The 21,382-nt window shown below is 39.8% G+C and overlaps 1 protein-coding gene across 1 annotated transcript; it reads right to left on the bottom strand.

Moving 5' to 3' along the window:
- Positions 1–9,428: 9,428 nt before the first annotated feature.
- LOC146433773 (riboflavin-binding protein) lies at positions 9,429–21,027 on the bottom strand. Its single transcript, XM_085067713.1, has 6 exons — positions 20,908–21,027; positions 19,880–20,037; positions 19,063–19,162; positions 17,836–17,964; positions 13,493–13,604; positions 9,429–9,794 (listed from the first exon to the last, which is right to left on the bottom strand). Exons 2-6 carry the CDS (start codon positions 20,016–20,018, stop codon positions 9,552–9,554), a joined length of 723 nt encoding a protein of 240 aa, XP_084923839.1. The 5' UTR covers positions 20,019–20,037; positions 20,908–21,027; the 3' UTR covers positions 9,429–9,551.
- Positions 21,028–21,382: the final 355 nt, after the last annotated feature.

Genomic DNA, 21,382 nt, shown 5'->3' with positions numbered 1-21,382 from the left:
CCCCAGAGATGGGAGGCAGGGACACTGCCTGTCCTTAGCTCAGGACTGTGGCACCAGACCAGTGCTGACAGAGGAAAAGCATCACATACCGAGGTAAATGAAAATGATCACCAGGTCTGGCAGAGCTGACACTGATTCTGAGAGAAAAGCATCCCTCCTGAGTTTTCCACAACTGTTCCAGGAGCGTGACAGGCAGACCCAGCCCAGCATCCCCTTTGTCCATAGTGTCATGCCATGTTTGGGCCTTCCTCTTCATTCCAGCACAGATGTTTCATCAGTGTCCTGTAGCAGCACTGTGTGGGTCACTGGGCTCAGTACTGATCCTGAGGCAGAGTGTGCTTCCATCTTAGTCTGTGTGATTCCCTGAGTCACTGCATGCCTGAGCACTGATGGGGGATGAGCATCACATACCGAGTTAAAAGCATGCAGTCACCGGGTCCAGCGGAGCTGGCACTAATTCTGAGAGAAAAACATCCCTCTGGAGTTTTCCACAACTGTTCCAGGAGCATAACATTCAGCCAGAGCAAAAAGCAATCAGACAGCCACTTGGAATGCTTCCATATCTATTTACTGTGAGACTGGAAAAGAAAAACATGTCCTCTCACAGTTACAATGGTCATGGCCCCTCAGGCTTTTCTCATGATTCTGCATTTCATTGTAATAACTTTTAAATGTACTTCTGGAAAGAATCTGAATCATGATACCCTCTGGGGGCTATTGGTTTCTCTGTTCATCAGCATTACATTCTAATTACATTTCAAGTTGGTGTTAAAAAAATACCCATAGAAAACATAGATCTAGAGAGAAGGTTTCTGCAAGCACACGCAGTTGGATGCATGCTGATATAACTATATAAATTTTAGGCTCGGCTGAAAAATGCATTGAGGTTTTTCTTTCTTTGATGCATCAGTAAAAGAAACCAGACCCCTCTTGCGCTGACATTTTATTCATCGGAAGTGGCCTGTGAGTAAAAGGCTTAGAATTCTCCTAAATGCCAGTGGCTCGCTAGCTGGCTGATGTCAGCTGTTAGACTCTTGGCCAGCACTAGGATTTCACACCATAGCACCAAATTTATGGACACAAAATAGCATTGCTGAGAGAGCTAATTTTGCCCTAAAGGCCTGTGCAGTGGGTCATAGTTCTGCCCCCAGTGGGTATCTTCTGTGGCCACACAGGAGCTGTACAAGATGGAGCTAATGCTCCCATATACTGTTGTGAATCTCCCAAAACACACTGTAAACTTTCAGAATAAGTCTGAAAGTACCTTTGACAGTGCGAAATTGCACTGCGTAATGAGGAGGCCTTTTGATTAACCAACACCAAGAATGGCAGTCACTGTAGTGAAGGAATTTAAAATGTCTTCAATTTGAATTAACTAGGCTCTAAAAAATGTATTTGCCAATAAGCCAGCTGGATGCTGACTGTCATTATAGGACAGGTGACAAAAAAAGAGGCATTCCCTGTGCTCCTCAACATCTCACCACCCACGCCTGCACAGAAGGTGCCAAAACAGTGAGAAGAACCTCACAAAAAACTGTTCAGGCTTTCTCTTGAAAAACCCCTGTCCCACAGAGGCACACGGCTGCTCAGATTTACCTGGCAGAAGGGTTCTCAGAGAAACCTTTCCAGATGCCGGGATGATATTCTGCGGAGCCGACGGAGGTGTCTGTGCCGCTTTTCCCGAATCCTGCAGGTGCCGCTGTTACCGCAGGGACATGTATTGGAACATCAATAAAACCGGGACTGCAGGGTGACGTATTAGAGCATTAACAAAATCGGGAGGCTGAAAGGTGTTGCATGTGCGGATGCTGAACCTCTTCTCTCTTACAGTGTGATTTGTCTTTTTTTTCCCCCCTGAACTCCATATAGATGGAGAGCTCTTAGTCTTAAAAAACCCGAAAAAACAAACAAAAAAAATCAAAACACCCACCCTAAAACCTAGAAGGATAATTTATTTGAATGTGCAGTTTTGCCTCACTGCTTCTTGTCAGAACCTATCCATTACACTTGCAGTTTTGGGGACCATTTTGACTTAAAACTCCTGACCATACTTGGCTGCTAAAATTCTCTGTTGCAGAGGAGACATGAAACTCAGGTCGTGACTATTTGTAGGTACATCAAATCCCATGGGATGTTTTGTGATAGGGAGCCACTTTCCATGACAACCAGAATGTGCCAGGTCTAATCCCTCCCCCAGTTTAGTGGGTATGAAATCTCTTCCTGTCCAAACTGTGTCTCTGCACTTTGCCCTCTGTAGTAAGGCATCTGCTATAACCTTTCAGTGGTACAGACAGTTGCCATTTTCGTTACTAATTACCCACTATAGTTGTTACTCGTATTGTAATGCACTGGATCTATCAGAGGAGAGGTGTTGTACAGCCTCACCAAAATGGAAAGGAGCTTACTTTTTGTTTTGGTGTGCAGGTCACAAAACCTTCAAAAGATACAACAATTTTTGCTCCACTACCCTAAGTTCCATAAGGATTTGAGCTCAAACTTCTCCCAGGGAAGCCAAAATTGCAGAATTGCAGAGCCACCAAGTGTTCATGAGGAATGGAAGCATCTGCAATGCACTAAGCTACATCTCTTACACTTCCAAAGACACCTTGTCTCTGTTAAGATCTAGGTTTTCCCCAGAAGTCCCATTTACTCTGGATGTCATTGCATGCCCAAAAGCAATGATGTAGATCAGCAGTCTGTGGATGAGCAGCTCGTGGAGTGTTGTTGTGCAGCTCCTTGTAGGGGTAAGACAAGGCAGACTGCTGGACTTCACACTCTCAACGTGGAGGAGAGAAGAGGTTGCCTGGGTACTTGTAAGATATTTCTCAAAGACAGCATTGGTTTACCCCATTATCACTCCAATGGTGATAATCACAACTGCTTATAGTGTTTGTCTACTCAGTCAAAAGCTCCTAATGAGCTAAAGACACTATATTCTAATTAGATATCTTCATAAACCTGTTGTCAGCTTATGCTTTCACGTGATACATAAGCTTCAGTGGATAAAGAAGCTTCCCTTCAGGGTCTGAATGTTCCTAACTGAGTGGTTTGTGCTTCACAGGGAGATAACACATTTTCCAGACTCAAGCCAGGCATGAGAACACTCTCTCTTGACAGGTTTGGGCCAGGCCCAAGAGCTATTACCTTAACTCCTGTGTGGGTTAATGAATTTTGATGAATATGTGTGTATGTGTGTGTAGGGTAGAGGTCTGAACTGGAATTGACCCAAAGACAGAGAGCAAGAGGGGTCCCCAAAGACAGTCTTTCTGTAGAGGCAGCCCCACAATACAGGGCTTGTGTGAAAACATTTAAGTTTTCACACTACCAGCAAGGTGGTGATGGCTCTGTCCATTTGTCAGCTGAACTGTTAATGGCTTGGGAAACTGTGAAGCTCAGGGCCGTGCCATGCTGAGTGCTTCATTTCTCTTCTCTTCTCTTCTCTTCTCTTCTCTTCTCTTCTCTTCTCTTCTCTTCTCTTCTCACTTCTCTCATCTTTAGAAGCCTTTGTGAACTTTTTTGTCTATTTTGAAATTTGTAATTAAGTATTTTTACTATTTTCACTGTAATTTGGCTTGAGGTAAAGGTGGCATTAAGGTAACAGCCTGGTATCAGAGCTGTCAGTCCAGACTGGCTTAGAGTCTTGAGATGGGGATTGAGAAACTCTCCTGAGTATCCACATCACACCAAAGGTGCTGCAGCATAGGCTGTGCTGGCATCCAGTAGAGAATGTTGCCTTCCAGTGACGAGCCATGCCCTGGGGAGCCATTTGTCAGGCAGCAAAAGTGGGGAACACATCTGAGCCTTCACAGGGATTGTGACATTCCCAGTGAGTAATGCACAGATATTGGCTTGTGATTTCAGGAGCACTGGCAGTAATTTCACTGCTGTGCACTCCAGGCTTCGCCTTCACAGTAGCATCAGGTGGCAAGGGGATTGGTGTGTGATAAAAAATAAAAAAATGAGGAAAATACCTTTTTCAGTCTTAAAGTATGCCCTAGCAATGAAAGAATCCTGTCACCTGACCTACTTGTGTGGAGAGGTTTGTGTTCTGGGTACACTTACCTAGCAGGAAGTTTGGAGGAATTCCAGTGAAACAGGGAATGTTGTGAAACATGCATGGCTACAGTTCCCCACCACTTAAGAAGATTCTTGTGTTTAAGCCATAGATCTGGAGCAATTCCAGGCAATTTGATTTAAAGTAAACATCCTGGATGCAGTGTGTCAGATACTCGCACAATATTGTTTTAGTCTTTCTCATTTCTCCCATGGGAATAATCATTCCATGAAGAAGGAAAGTGATCTAATGAGAGAATTAACTCAAGAGCTTGAACATTGAATTAGTCACAGCTGTCTGAGAGGGGAACCAAGGCGAACTCCACAGAGACTTCATTGCATTTCCAAGGAAGGAGGCCAAAAAATACTAGGACTCAGATAGCAGTTGGTGATCAAAACAGAGGCAGAAGAGATATGCTTTTAGTAGCTAAAGGGAAGCAAGCTTCCCTTTAGCAGCAGAGAGGGTTTCCTCCCTCATTTCTCTTTGAAGATAAATCTCAGTAGTAGGGAATCGCTGCAACTTTGTCTTGGAGATGTTGAAAGCTGCCAGATTGTTGAGGTCTGATCCTGACTGGGTCCTCACACTTATTTGAAGCAGATGATTGATTTCATAGCTTGGGTCTTTTTTCTCTGTAGTCTCGAGCTGACCTGCAGCTTCACACTGAATTAGATCTGCTCTCTAGGGTGACTGTATCAAAGGTGCAGGTCTCTTTTTGCCAAAAGGAAAAATGAGTTGTGCTTGAAAACTATCAGTCTTCAGGCATGGGGGAATTCAGTCTTGCCATTAGTAAAGTTTGGAAATGTTTCAAATTGTAATCCAAACCCTAATGCTTTTTGGACTCTTTACTTAACTCTTCTTGTCTAAATCTCAGTGTTTCCTTGGATAATAAAGTAGAGCAAACACACAACAGAGCTGAGCTGTCTGGAGCATGTGGCATTTTTTTTAAAGTAACTCCAAGTTATGCAAAACTTTGGAACAGAAAAAAAGGAGTGAAAATAACCAGAAGATGTGCTTAAATCCAGCTAATTTTATTCCTTTTAAATTATATAGTCATTAGATATATACCAGGAGCATGTTTTCTTCTAGAACATATTGCACTTGTGTTGACAGAGCTTGTGAGCTGATTTCATTGGGAAGATAGATAGAGTTAAACTCTGTCTGATACCCACCACATTCCACAGCCTGGGTGATGCAGTGGGGTCATTCCAGAAGCAGCGCCTCAGTGGAATGTGAGATACGTCACCAGCTCTGAGTAACTGTTAGTAGGATGTCTGTAGGTCCTGCATCTGCTTGCTTGGTGAGTCAAGACTTCCAGGGCTCTGCATATACTGAAGCCTTGAAAGATTAGAAGATCTTCCACATAACATTTCAGCTGTAAATGGCATAGGTTGCTACTAAGCATCCCAACTCCTTGGCTGCTCGGCTGTTGCTTTGTCATGTATTTCCCTGGATGATTTTTTCCAATGATTTACCTTTCCTCAGTGCAAGCATTTTTCATCTCCCTTTTTAGAATTTCACCTTTGGAGGCTTGGTCTAGTTCTTGGGATAGAAAGATAATTTTTATTCTAATCTTGTCCTTCAATGTGCCTGCAAAATCTATACTTCATTGTTTAGGAAAACATAAAGGTTGAATGGATCAAAACAGACCCTTTGGGATTACTAAAAGAAGATCTGTCCAAGTTAAATGACAACAATATATATTAATATATTACTCATAGTAATATATTAATATATTTTTAAACAAGTATGGGGATTTAATTTGCATTTTGGTTTTCTCCGATTACTTATCAGAATATTACATAAATGTTATCAAAAAATGTAAAAAGTCAGATCTAACCTACAGCTTTCCCCTTCAGTTCAGACTGGCTGTCTCTCAGCAAGGCAAATTAGCTTGTTTGACATTATTTGTCTTAAATAGTGCAACAGTTATTATTTGTATCATTTCATTATCCTTCAAGGTTCATGGGAATGCATTGTTTAATAATTTGTTTTGTTTTTTGAATGCTCAAGCTTTTTGTACTCTTTTATTTCATAAAAGCCTGGAGCATCAGACTCAATGATCTTAAAGGTATTTTCAAACCTGAACAATTCTGTGATTCTATAATTTTTGCATAATAACTTTTGCATAATAATTTAACATAATAGCTTTTTTCTGAGGATCATCTTACAAAGTGCAGCTCCATTTGCAATGTGAAAAATGACTGAAACAGAACTTGTCTGTGCTAGTCCTAGTTCTGCAATACTTGCAGTGATAAGTCTTTTTTTAAGTCTCTCCCACTGACAAAGTTTGTTTCTCACTACTTATTTTCTTCTCAGGTATATTTTGAAGATTAATGAATATTTATGAAATTTTTGAGTGAAACCTGCACATGAAAAATGCAACAGAAGTTGAAAATATCATAATTACCGATGATTATTATTTTTTAAAAAGGAAGACTATATGGCAATCAATATCCATGGAAAATTATGAACTACAAAAATAAGAGTGAGGACTCTAAAAGTACTACAAGAAATTGTGGCCTGAGGAAGAAAGCCTTGCAATGGCACAATGAACAGTGGGCAAGTTTTGTTAATAATGCTTAGTATTGAAATATATGCTGGATGGAGTATTTGTATTACAGAAGTATGATGAAATCCTTCTCAGTCTGCAGTTAATTAAGGATGAGGTTCATCATCATCACCATAATAAGTAACATTCATAATTTTAAAGCAGTTGGCTAAGGTAACATACTAAAGAACTCTAACAGAACTGTCATGGGAGATCTAATTTGTAAGAAATCCTGGCATGTCAGTGAAATTTCAGAAGGCTCACAGTATTCTGCCAATGTTTAAGGAAAGAAAATTAAACAAACAGAACAATCAGGATGACCCAGGTTAGCTGGTTAACATGACACCAGGCCCAAGTAGTAGAGGACAAAAGCTGATTCTTAGGTTGTAAATAAGTCAATAATTGGCAATAATTTTTATTTTTATCAACACTGTCTTGTTGACAAGTCAAGTTTAATTTATTGATAAGGGTTTTAAATCTGTTTCCTCAGATTGGCGTAGGAACATATTTCTCAACCTATTTCACAAAGCATTTGACTACCATGTTGACATTTTAATAAAGATCTTAGTCAAGCCTAATGTCACTAAATACAGAGCCATTTCAGTGGGCTGGGCCAGCATGGCTCCAGAGGCAGGATGTGTGCTTTTGGGCTGTGATGCATAGAGGCACTGACCTAATCAGGGCAGCATTAACTGGAGATGTCTGCAGCCACCAGTAACTTGGATCTTTCTTTTCCCTGGTTACCTTCACAGTGTATTGTTGTAGTTTTTTTAGTCACTTGTGTTATTTTTCATTTTGCTTTACCTGACTTATCCTAGTCTTCCTGTAAATTTAAAATACACACTGATAGCACTTCTGAGAGTCACAAAGGTTGTTTAGGGTGTAAATTACTGTTTATATAAAGCAACTAGACAGAGCAAACCAGTGGCTTAAGAAGATTGGTATATTAATGTGAAGTTTTTGTAATACAAGCAAGTGGAAAGCAATGAGCCTGAGAGCTAAGATCGCTGTTCACACCTCTGGGACCAGGGAGCTGTGGACTGGAAAACTCTCCCACAGGAACAACTGAGAAGTTCTTGAATTTTTATCCTAGAAAAGAGATTACCTAAAGAGGAAATATGGTAGCTTTGCAAAATTATTTGGGTCACAAAAGAGTTAAATGTTTTGCTTAGGGTGCATCACAAGTCAGTGGGAAAGTGATAAATAGGAGGAAAATGGTCTTGGTCCTTTATCTTGCAGTAGGACCCAATGCTCTTTAAAAGCATGCAATAACCAGTCTTATGTGTCATCCTGGAATTAAGCACGGAGGAGTTGTTTGTTGAGAGTGATTTCAAGGGTAATTTAGTCAGAGCAAAGAGAAAAAAATGGAATGGGAAGAAAAAAAGCAGAGACACAGGCAGAAACAATTCTGCTATACTTAACAAAAAACATGAAGAAAATGTTTGTCCATGGCAATACAGAAAACGTTGGTGTTAGGGCAATGAAAGGGGATAATTAATTCTTGAATTTTGAGCATAGCAAAGTAAAATGCAGGAAAATTTCTGCTCTGATTCAGGTGCAATAGAGAAGGACAGGAAAGAGCAGTTAGTGAAATAGGAGGAGAAAAGGACTGTCAGAGCTTTACAGAAGACTAAATTCTTGTTCTTCCTTTTCTAACAGTAGAACTGACAAATTGAGTTAGCACAAATACAGATGTGGCAAAGTATCATTCTGAAGACAATTCAATGCTGGTAGGAATTAGTCCATTGTTAAATGTACTGAGAAGCTGGTTGGAAGCAGAGCATGACCTAATGGGTTTAGCATTACTATTGCAGCTGTGTGAAACCATTCCAATAAATAAACAGCTCAGTGAAGAAAGTGCATTAGATTTTTAAGATTCTCCCAGTTTAACAGGATGTGCCAAGTCATTGTTTTAACTGTGGACCAGATCCTGAAATGCTGTAAGGCAACCAGATCCTTGGAAGCACCAAGATGATGCTGATTTTCACAGTCTGATAATGTGACCCTCAAATTCAAATCTTCTCATGGTTTCTGTGGTGATGGCACTGAAAATGTCTGTATAGAATGGCACAGACCTGTCCACTCTACAGTGATGTCAGAGGAAGTATGGACAGATAACTGAAAGCAGGATTTCATTAATCCTTTACCTGATAAATCCTTCTGGGACTGGTGCAGATTTTGTTTTTAGTTTGACTGTAACAGTGATGCTAGGAAGCAGAATTACTGATGTGAAAAACCTGACTAGGGCTGTCCCTGACACTTTGGTTTGTCAGAGATCATTATGTTTAGAATAATTCAGTGGGAATAATTGCACTCAAAATTATGCCTTAAATTTATATATTGTAGAAGACTTTCCTACTGCTCTTGCTTAAGGTAAAAGCCCTGTGCAACAGACCGTGCATGCTATATACTGACAATATTTGGATCCAGGGATTTATGTGGTACACCATAAAGCCCTGTTTTTAAGATACAAAATAAATACATTTTCAGTGGTCAGTAGCCAGGCTCACTGACCTATTTCTGCCTGAAGATTTCTTCTTTATTTGAGTGGAGCCAGGCACAGAGGAACTCATGACAGGAGTGCTGTGCCTGTGCCAGTGAAGTGTTTGGGTTGAAGATTTAGTGCATTACTAGCAGGCATGACCTCCCAGAGGACTCCAGTTCTCACTGTTCCACCTTAAGTCAACAGGGGCTGCCTGTGCCTCTTCTCTTTGAAAGTCAACCCCGAGATGTTTTCTTCAGGCTGTTCAGTTCAAATCACAAGATTATACCTGTGCTAACCTGTCTGGAGCTTTGTGATGCAGATGCAAAAACATCAGAGAAAGATTAATACAACCAGCCATTGATTTATTATGTTCTAAGAAAGCAAGGGATAAAGCAGGCTAGCATGATGCCCCGAGCCCAGCTTCCACGACGATTTCTCTTGTCCTGACATACATCCACTAGCATTTATCTTGTCTGTTCACCTTCCTCCCTCTTTAGTTTCTCAAACTTCAGGAGTTTACTTTGGCAGGCATGTTCCTCACTGCTGCTGCTGCTGCTGCTAGAGCTTTCCTCTGAGCTTTCGGAGAGGAGATACTTGATTGCAATTGTGTCCTTCTTGTTCATTTGCAAGCAGAGGCAGGAGGATTCGCTCACCTTAAATGACTTCCCCCACATACTCTGGCACATGTCAGTCCCATTCGCGTACATCTGCATGTCAAATAAGAAATGCCTCAGTTACGTTTAAAAATAATTGAATTAAAACCAGTTTGTATCAAATTGATAAACATTTATCACTTATAAAAAATTGGTTATAAAAATGCCGTCTGCACTCATTTACTCTCTTGCTGTGTGCTATGCTTCATCTCTTCTGAGATATCTAAAAAGTTACCCACTCCCACAACTGGCAAAAGGGATTTGCCTGTTGTGAAAGCAAGTGGTTACACAAAGTGCAGGACTCAACAGCCACCCATTGTTTCCACCTTCGGGCTGACAGCCCAGCAGCTCTCTGAGGCTGACAGTCCAAAGCTGTGTGAGAGAGCCTGTGCAACTTGTAGCATGTCAGGACACTCTGACATGCCTTGAAATCTGAGTAGTGCTGAAAGTGCCAGCAGTGCTTTGAATATGGGAATGTTTTTATTTACAGGGCAGAGACAGCCCAGTGGAGTCACAGCTCTGAGGGATCTCATTGTGCCTGCTGCAATGTACTTCATGGCTGGGGAGGACCTCACAGGAAAAGAGAAGAGACATAATTTAACAACTGCTTGAAGAGAGTAAGTTTGTGTCAAGCTTCCAATGTGCTTTTTCCAGTGGGGCAATGGCCCTTCTGGCTCAAGAAACTGCGAGTTGCAGCTTCTTGTACTCTCGTCAAGTGAACCTGTTCTGTTCTTGGTACTACAGCATTTTGTAACTCCTGTGTCATAGGGCCTGTCAACCACGCAATAAAGATACTGCTTGTTTGCTGAGCTCACATGGTGACAACCTTCTGCCTACCCAGCTTGAGTTTGTCTAAAGAATATTAGCTTAAGAGTTATCATGTCCAGACACAAAGCACTCAGTTATGTACACTTTATCTTCCCTGCATTTCTCCCATGTGTTTGTGGTTGAGGTTCAATCTTTTCTCTTTCCGAAAAAGAAACTTTAGGTACTCCCAGAAGCAAAGCTAAGAATGAGATTGAGGATGGGAGTGGTGGCAGGAATAGAAGCCTTGGAAATTAAGGAGTAGGAGTGTTAGTAACTGAAACTGTGGGTCAGGCAGCAGCACCACTGGGCTCTGTTGCTGCCTGATTCACCTTGACCACGTCACCAGCATCTCTCTGATGGAAGTTGTGTTTTATCTGTAATAGTACAAGTAATCCTTGCCCATGATCCTGAGTCCTACAGTGTTTATCTTACTGCTGTAATTCCTGGATGTTCTGCTGGTTTACCATCATCACCAGCTCATACAAAGATCTGACACTGTGAATCTCAGAGCAGGTGCCCTGTCTTTGTGTTGGGATAATTCTTTGTGTTGGGATAATTGCTTTGTGTGCAAACATCCCCCCAAAAAACGATTACAGATTCAAGACTATTATGCAGAATTGAAATTGGGTATCTGTAGTCCTTCTTCTGCTTCAGTTATTTTTGTTCTTCGATGTAAGAAGACAACAAGTTCTTCTTACATTCCCTGTTTCCCCATATGCAAAATTATTGACTTTTGCCTTAAAAAACTATCTTTCATGAGTAATACAGAGTCCATTCCAAATAGCCTCAAAGACTCTGTTGTCTTTAAAACAGCTTTTCAGCTCATACCATCTCTAGCCAGGGCTTGCACCAAGGATGCTGCAGGTGCTGGAGAAGGAGTATAGAGGTTGCATAGTGCACCGGGAGCAGGGTCAGAAAAGGAAAGCTCCCTCTATCTAGTTCTTTCCTTGTGTTCTCAGGGCAGGCAGATCTTAAGTCTTTCCTTCCCATTATCCCTATGATTTTAAGTAGCATTAGATATTCTCTTCCAGCTCCTGTGCAGTTCCTGATTTTCCACTGCTCTTAGCTAATCATTCCAGAAAGTATTAAAGCCTGTCATGTGGGTTTGTTTAGGGTCTTTATGCAAGAGATACAACTACATGATACTTGTGTCTCACAGGTTCTGTAACATGTTTGTGCTCTTTTACTTGCCAAACTGGTAATTTTATTTTGACCTTCCTCCTAATTCTCCTTAAAGATCAGAGCATAGTCAGAATGGTGCAGCAAACAAATAGAGCACACAGCCCATTTACCCAACATATCCCTAAATTACTGCAAAGGATTCTGACTCTTAAGCTTCTTGGAAAATGTCCTAGTCTGTGCATAAAAATTGCTTGGGGAGCACCCAGCTGGGAGAATAATGGCAAGGTTAAAGCTGGCCATGGTCAGTTGTGCATCCTTAATATTCAGCATTTGTTCTTTATTCAGCAGTTGTCCCAAATGGGCCTTAGAACCACTTGCATTTGTCACATGTACGGTTGCTGATTGCTCCTCTGTGTGAAAAAAGGAAGGGTCTGCCTACTGTGCTCTGATGTGTGAGAACCCTTCCGTGAGTTGAGTCCAAACCAAGGCAGTCTAGTGTTTGTATATCACCTAATTTTCATATGGGAAATGTGTTTTTTAAATTTCTCTGCAAAAATTTCATCTTTATGCTTACTTACCATGCAAGCCTATTTTTGGTGGAAAACATGGGCAGTTTAGGGTGTGGTTCCATTTAGTTTAGGAATAGCTGTGTCTGGCTTCAAGTGATAAGACCTCAGAATTTGCTGCATGTTTTCCCCTGCAGATGGTATATTTTCTTTAAGAAATAAGTACAAGGGAACTCAAGGTTAAAAACTCCTATCTCTGAAACAGGGACAGTTTGAACAGAGACTGGAGATTATTTACAGAGATTATAATTTTGTTTTTCACTTCATCTGGAACTACTGATGATTTAGCACATCTGGGAAACTAAGCTGTAAGTTTCCACAGCTCATTTGTTTTTGGCCACCTTCCTGAGCCTGCTGATTAGTGTCACTTTTGCAAGGCAGACAGCAATCCTGCACTAACTGGACTGTGTCTTCAACTTATGTTAGTTGCTGAACTGACTTCTGGAAGTACATGCACTTGATTTCAAGACAATGATTTTGCAAGCCTTAATACCAGTCCCTAAGCACTTCAGTTTAATTTTGTTTACTTCTGCAATTTGGGCAGTATTTAATGGACTCAGTGAAGTTCAACTGTTAAAAATATTCAAGTACACTTTTGAACTGTATTATATTGCTCTGATGCTAAACTTGCTTGAGTAATGAGAAAAATCCTGCCTGACTCTGGAAAGGTCAGTAGATCAGGTTCCAGGCAACCTTACTCCTGTAAGTCTTGTCAGTTCTCATTTTATACACTTTTGCTCATAAAATTAGTTATCCAACCTATAAACATTCTCAGAAAGATGGGATGGAGAAGGACATGGTAAAATAGAGAAAAGGGCAAAGATACCTAATAGGCAAGAAGACCTTAAAAATTCTCAAGTGGTTTGGGAATTTACATTCCAATTTAAAAAGACAGAGGTGTGTAGGGCCCCATATTGTGTAAGGAACCTTGTGAAATGCATCACAGTGTCTCTGTATCAACAAAGTTATTTTATCTTTTATTTTCTAAATCCCACTGTGGTTAAAATATCAGTGCTTCTTGAACGTTCATTTCATAAGTGGAATGAAAATGATCAATTAAATGTATACCTACCTAGAGTAAGTGCCATACATAAAAATGAATGTTTGAAAATTTGTATACTTAAAAATGTAGGAATGGCTTGAAACTGCTGAAGTAAAAATAATTTACCAAAGGCATTTTACTCCCATATATTCAGGAAAAAAAATAAAGAACTCCTAATGCCATATTTTCTGCTTCAGTTGATCAGGTTTTCTTACCTCACTGTATGGAACACATTTATTCTTACAGTGGTTTTCTCCACTTTCATCCCATTCCCAGTCTGTCAGCCAGTTACGAACACATATGGAATCATCTTTGCAGGCTTCATACCTTCATGGAGATTAGTGTGGAAGATACAGTTACTTCTCTTACATTTTTCAGTGGACCCAGATTCAACTCAAAGAGGTGTCCAGGGGCTGTGTTGGTAATGTGGTGTGATTTCAGTGCAGCTTAGCAACAGATCTTAAAGAAATGTGCACATTATGTTAGCTTGACAGGTTCATAAACTCTGAGCTGGCCAGGAAGACCTAAATTCCCATGAAAACTAACTCACCACCTTTTATCCTCACAGACTTAAGCAAAGGGCTCATGTTGTGGGTGTTTTCTGCTTGGTTAGATGATACTACTTAGGGGAGGAAATCCTGGGAGGGAGGGAGTTTCGTGAATGCTGCAGTTCAGTATCATGACAGAGCATAGGTATGCTAAGGGTGAGCTGTCACTTGAAGGAGATGTGGGGAAAGTTTGTATTTAGGAATTAATATGAGAGAAGAAGAATGATGTTTCCCAGGCAAGGGAGTTGCTATGGGGAATGTGCACTGAAATAAGGAAATTCCACAAACAACAAGATCACATGAACTAATAGGCTGTCATCCTCAAAATGACATCTTTGAAGAAATTCAAAGGAAAAGAAAAGATAAGAGTCCTGTAGGGTATAGGTCTAAAATCTTAAATTTTAGATTATTTTTAACTTGTGAGAGGCAACATATAAAAAAACCTATAAATGGCCTGGAATGAGTAGAGTTCTCACTGGTCTATGTGATGAGAGATTTCATAATTTACCATTATCCTACCTAATTTCCTCCCTTCCACTTCTCTTTTATGTTGTACTTTTTGGCTCTTACCATTCTTAAGGACTACTTTCTGCAAATCAGTTAACATCTACTTAAAGTTAGTTTCATTGGCTTCTGGAGAACTATTCACACCAGTACCTGAGAGTGCTAAAACAATGAGGCAGAGCTTCCAAAAAGTTAACGTTGTTCAGCATGATATTTGTAATTATTGTCTTTGGATAGATTTTCTGTTTGTTGTTTTTAATCTGCAGGGTCATGTTTCAAAACTGTTTTGATATCATGTGGGCTGCAGCCTTCGATTTTAAAATTAAATTTGTGGGCTGTCACATGGTCACAAGACTACAAGAACTGGATCCTGCAGTAGATTTGCAAATGCAGGAAGGTCAGAAGATGCATATCTGCAGAACCTTCACACTGTTTTTCTGGGCTTTATGGAGGGAGAAAGGGCAACAACAGGTGGAAGGCAACCAGGGCCTGAACTAAACAGCTCAGGGTCAGAAGACATGTACTCTTAATGGATTCATCACCAAATCTGCTGTCAGAGGTAGAGGCTCTGCTGGAAATAAAGGCTTAAATTTGTTAAATTAATATTTATGGTATGCATCTGGTTTCCTCAGGAATCTGAATAACATATATTTATTGGAGTGTTTTTATTTTTTTTCAACATGATTTATTTACTTGTCAGATGAAATTTTTCCTAATCACAATTATGACTGTGGTGTGTTCTATAAGCAGGTGGCAAGGCATAACACTATTGTTAGGAGTTTTTCTTTATCCCAGTGGAAGTAATTATGAAGTCAAGTTTATGAAAATTCATGATTTGTGAATAGCCTAATTTCTGCTGTCCAGAAACCCATAAGCTGTTTCTTCAAACATTAATTAAAACCTGTGAGAAACATAAATACTTTAAAGATCCTCCCTGAAGACATTAGATCCCTTTGTACAATGAGCAGGATATTTTTATTTAAAAGCCTTTTTCCCTGTATTTTTTTATAATTAGCTCTTTCTCTTTTATAGGGCACAGGGCCCATTCACAGGTGAATGAGAGAATGACTTGTACATCGGGCTCTTTCAAAAACAATAGTTTAAGGACCAGTGAGAGCTAGGAATCCTGAAACAATAGGAAGAAAAGGAAGGCCCCAAGGTAGTCAAATGAATTTCTTTTAAACTAAGTCACTGCTCATTCAGAATACTCTGTGCATTTCTGGCCACAAAGACATACAGTATGCAGCAGGCACACTCATAGTACGTAGAGAAAGTAGGTCACATCACCAGCAGTGCTACAGCATGCTAAAGGGACTCCAGTGAATAGAACATGAAAAAATCTTACTTTAAATCACCAGAAAGAGTGGGAATTCTGTCCAGGCTCTTTTCTAGCCTCAGGCCTTAAGCAGGGTGAGGGAATGGGTTTGACATTGGCATTAGGCAGGCACACAGACCAGCATGCAGTACATTTTTGATTCAGGCCAGGCATCTGTGGCAGCAAAAGAGGCAGTAGATCATTGCTCAGGACTTGTTTAGAGCAGATCCTGCTCTCTGCTAGGAGACTCTATACTGCAAAAGGGTCAGTTTTTCCTGTGCAGCTGCTCTCAATCACCCAACCATACTTTCCAGCAAAAAGTTAAAAGTGCTGGTTGCCTGCAGGTTCTGGCAATGCCGAGGAACACTGAGGATTTTGCAAAGTAACATTGACCCATGATCTACACTTTAGTATAAATCTCATATACACTAAAGCTGGCTTAAACTAGTTCATAGATGCAAAATAAACTTACAGCACACATTTTCTTTCATCTTCACACTTCCACTCAATATAAGAGTTTGGTAAAGATTTTCATCCTACCTGTTTTGGGACACATTTGTTTTAGATAATGGTATTTCATCATTTCGTCCATTAGATCTATTCTAAAGCTCGCTGGGAACTCCAGTGCTTTAATATCCAACTGCAAAATTTGGTTCTGAGCTTTAAGATTGATAACACTGAGGGAAATTCAAGGTCTCAGTCTTTATCTTCAAGGAGGTCAATAATCTGGATTCGGTTTAGAAGATTAAAAAAATTTAGCAAGGAAGACTGCACATGACAAATCTGTTCCTGAGGCACATGAAGTTTCTTGACACAGAAGTAAAATTCATTGCTAGAGAAAGCTCTAGGAAAGCTAAGAAATATATCAGCCCTTCTCACTACCTTCCACTACAAATCCAAGATATGCTTCTTGTTTCCTTCACTGGCACAAAGAAATGGAGACATATTTAAAGACAAATCCCACCAAAATTCTGCACTGCATACATGACTTTGCCCTTGGAGGGAATGGAAATGGATCCACAGGACAATAATATTCAAGTTGTATAAGCACTAGGGAAGCATGGCAGTGAGCAGCCCAAGAGAACCCTACCATGCCCTGTGTTCTGTATTTTCTGAACATTTTTAGAAGTATCATAATGATTTTCCATGATTTTCAGAGCAGCCTAAGGGATCCAGACATTCACAGTCCATTACTTTAATGGAAAGCTAGCAGTTATAATCCTATAGTGTGAACACAGCCTGTGGTGTTTGTGCTGTGCTTCACACACACATCCAGACAAGTTACTCCAGTGACTAGGCACAACATTCATAATGTGCTGACTGAGTTTATATGACCCATGGTGGTGTAATTTAAGATCCAACATGTCAAAACAGAGAGGGAAAGGAGAGAGAAAGGGAGGGAGAGATATATGCTGGATAAGTACCAGTGGAAAAATCTCAGTACCCTATATGGATATAATGCTCCTGCCCCAAGACTAAGGACAGATGGGTGCTGGGTTGTCCCACCACGTGTCTTGCACTTGGAAAATAATGTAGTTCTCTGATGCTGTGTTTTGGTAAACAAAATTCAATGCTATTATGCTGCTCATTGCTGTTAAGAATTTTAGCATTACCTGGTTGCAATTGTCTCAGATATTAAGGCTTTTAGAAGAAATTTTAGAGAGTGTGATGATAGACAGGAGAAGGTCAAGGGTGAAAAATTAAGGAATGGAGCTAATTTGTTACCTCAATTAGTTGAAATCCCACATGAAGTGCCATCTTTCCTGATTTTGTAGAGCATTTTATACATACAAAACAAATGTATCATATAATGATCAATTATTCAGATTGAAAATGCTAATTACATAAATGCTGCCTCACAGACATGGACTTTGCAAAGAGTGGGCAGGCTGTTGTTGCTACCAGTGCCTGTCAGTGTGGCAGGAGCTCCCCTATCCTGATGCCACTGCACTGCATCCTCACCCAGAGCAGGGCAGTGCTGTCCCCGAGTCACTAAACTCATCCTAGCATTTCCACCCTGCATTCACAGCCTGTTGTTGTTATTATTTTGGGGACAGCAGCTTAGCAGAAGAAAAGCTAGAGATGGCAAACAAGAAATTAAGAAGTAGAACAAGAGGAGAGGTGCAACACCACTGAATCACCGGCATTTTAAAACTAAGTAAAAATACTTAGATTAAAAAGCTGAACCTACCAGTCATCACAAAAGCTTTGGCACAATGGAACAGCCCGAATAGCAGCAGTGTCGTTGGGATGGATCCAGCGAGCAGCATGTGGAGAACACCGGTAAAAGCACTCGATTTTCTTTGTGAAATCTTCACAGCTGAGGTGGGTGAGAAAAGCCACAAATAAGCCTGTTTGTGAGCATCAAGGCTACAGCTTCAGGTTTCTAGGCCTGCTTTGATGTGGATGCAATACTACAGATTAGGAGAAAAACACAGAGAAGCATCCTTTGGCCCTGTTAGTGCCTAAGTTTGAAACTCATTCCTCTGGCATTGTGTACAGACTCTGACCGTGCAATTACCACAGCCAGCTACAGCACAAATGTTTCCATGCATATTTCAGCCCTATTTGTGTAAGCTTTCCGTAAACTTTTGAGGCCTTGAGTTTTCCTGGCAACAACGATTACAGGCAATAATAAAATGTAGTTTAAAACTATAGTACAAAACTTTGTCTGTGCTGTAGCCTCACAGTTTCACTAATCTTCAGATTTTTCCCACAGCCCAGCTGAAGTTGCTTAAAATCGCATACTGTGCTGCTCTCCTGGGAGTGGCAGGCAAGAGCTGTTACTTTTTCACATCTGTTTTTGCTTAATTGTTTTGTACTTCCATCCCTTTATTTCTATAATTTGCCATGTTTCACAGCTTTAACATCTAACGGGGTACTAAAAATCTTAATTAAGGAGACATTCTTCATGGTTACAAAACCCACAGGACTACAAGAATTTTTATTCTAAATTTTCAGACGTTTCATTTCTGGACTCTTGTGCTTTTCTTTGGTGAGATTTAATAATCTAGTTGATGTGCTTTCTAAACAAAGGAAGAAGCCTGGTCTCTATTCATTACAGACCACACTCACTAGTGGGTGATGGTTGGAGAGCTACAGATGTGTGGTGGCTTTATAAACCTACTGGGTTTATGACTGGTTTGCATTGCTAGATCTGGTTCTATACTGAAAGCAAACTTGAAAAAAAACATAACCCTGTCTTGATGAAATGGCATAAATATAATAGACTTAGGGATTTGTGGGTTTGTGTGAGAGGAGAAGAAGAGTCAGAGGTTGGTAAGGTATAGAGAAAAGGTGAAGGGAGCTAGGCTGGGTGACATCATCTCTAGGGCAACCTAATGTCCATCAGCAGCTGGTGGCTGCTTCAGCCCAGATCTGTGGAACCAGGACACAGAAAACATCAAAGCTGACTTACGATTTACTGAGCTGCCCACATCTGTTCCAGTAGCTGTTGCTTACTTTAATTACCGGGGAATGAGCCAATTGCTCTGTGAAGTCTGCATAGCAACAGGAAGCTGTTGGGAATAAAACAAAGATCTTGCAATAAGTATTCCTTTTTAACACTGTATTTAGAAGACACAAAATGTAAGATGAATCTGGTTTGGACCATAATATGATAAAGTCTCTTGGTACTAACTAGAAGATGTGCTCAAATTCTAATATTTTTGGGTGTGAAAGTGTAAATGCTAAGTGAGGTGGACTGGCATAAACACTGCTTTGTGAAGTTGTGCCCAGAGAGTCCCAAGAATTTTACAAATGTTCTGCCCAATGCCACATCCCGAGGGATACTAACTTTGAAAACTGCCAAACATAAAAAAAAATAAAAAAGAGTTGAAGAAATGTAATGGGTACTGTACTTCACTTACAATGGAATTTTGATTTCAACTTTTTCCATTTGGTGTCTGCTACAATTAATTTTTCTACTTAATTACAATAAACCAAAATAATCTTTGCTGTAAACATATTTAAGCAGATGGAACTACAAGAAAGACAAACTGCATCAGAATTTTGAAAAGAAAATAAGTAAATGAGAGTTTTAGACCTGGCTTTGTTAAGACCTAGAGTCTTACTCTTGGTTTCCATGCAGCAAAATGCCAGCAAAGGAAGCTTTTAAAATAAAATGTATACTGCATCTTATATATTTTTGAGAAATTAGGGGAACTGCCAAAACAATTAGTGTGTACAATGCTATACTTCTTGACCATATTTGGAAAAAATTAAACCACTCTTACATTTAGAGTACAGAGTGCACTCTTGCATGTTTGGCTCAGGACTTGGCTTCAGTTTTTGGGTGTCCCCTTCCAGACATCCATATTGTTGGCAGGTGGATGATGTTATGACAGCAAGGAGGGTGATAGCAAACCTCAGCATTGTTCTTCAGCTCTTTTTCCTGTTCAGAAAGAAGTCTTTGTTTGCATCCTTTATTTCTAGGAGAACTCCTAACATTAAAAGGAAGGACTGCATTTAAAATACTACATGTATAATCAAATAAAATATGCTCAGAGAGATGCACACAGAAATACTAAGACACATTCTCCCTTCCTTTCTGCTTATAACTGAACACTTACCCTTCTGTTACATATTTCTGAGGTTTGGTGGCAAGTGATAAAAGTCATCAATATTTCAGGCTTTGTATGAAAACGTTACAATTTCCAGTATTTAAGAAAATTATTTTGAATTTCTTATACTGAGCTGAATTTTTAATTCTTCCAAAAGACATTTGTATGTTTCACTAGATTTGAAGAAAATATTGATTAATTCTAAAACCTGAAGAGGTTTTTTGCACACTTGGAAATTACACATTAAATACAACTGCAAGTGAGATAGCAGTGGTCACCACCTGATCTGGATAAATTACATTGAATACTTGCCTTTGTTGAAGCTATGATAATTTATATTTAAGAATCTGATCAGTTATTTCTGGTCAGCCTCTTTTGTAGAGTTTGGTCAAAAATGCAAGATAAAAACATTTTGTCTTTTTGACTAAAATTTCTTTAAAGACTGTACAGGCTACAAAGCCTGTATTAGTATTAGCTACAAAGATAAATATAAAACTTGTTACATAAATCAATGCATTATTCTTTATACATGTTATTAATTTAATCCTTCATTCTTTAGTTAAATATTCCTGTTAACTTTTTGGAATAATTTTGCCTGAATAACCACTGCTGTTCTTCTATATACCTAGACTTTTCAGATATAAAAAACAACTTATACAGAGGAAAAAAATGATCTCTTCAATTTCTCAGTAATTTCTCACCTCTTTTGCTTTCCTTCTGGGTGATACTTCTCCCTGGAACAGGAGCACAGTAAATTGCTTTTCCCATTTTCCACTTTATATACACACCATCTGGCATCAGTGCTCCAGAATTTGTTTGCCCTGGAAGAGTTCCTTGACCCTTTGGAATGCTAACACAGATTTATCTCAAAAGCAGATGCAATGACCAGCACATAATGCCCTTTTATTGCTTGCAAACGTCGACATGATAAAGAGGAAAGTACAAACATGGGTTAGAATTAGAAAAAAACCAGCTCTCCTAAATTCCAAATGCCATTAACCCCTCCTGCCTGATTTTTCAATGATTCCTTGCATTATTAATTTCTACAACAGTTTCATGGAACTCTTATAATGAATTCAGGCTTCAGTGAATTCAAGACATTAAATGCTTCTTATTTCAGCCTGACTGGCTTTATTCCGACTAATGGCTTGCCTTGTTAAACAGTAATTTTACTCC

Source organism: Lichenostomus cassidix, chromosome 8 (assembly GCF_008360975.1).
Source record: "Lichenostomus cassidix isolate B80296 chromosome 8, HeHo_3.0, whole genome shotgun sequence".
In the NCBI taxonomy this organism is placed as follows: domain Eukaryota; kingdom Metazoa; phylum Chordata; class Aves; order Passeriformes; family Meliphagidae; genus Lichenostomus; species Lichenostomus cassidix.
This window is presented reverse-complemented; position numbering and strand designations above follow the sequence as displayed.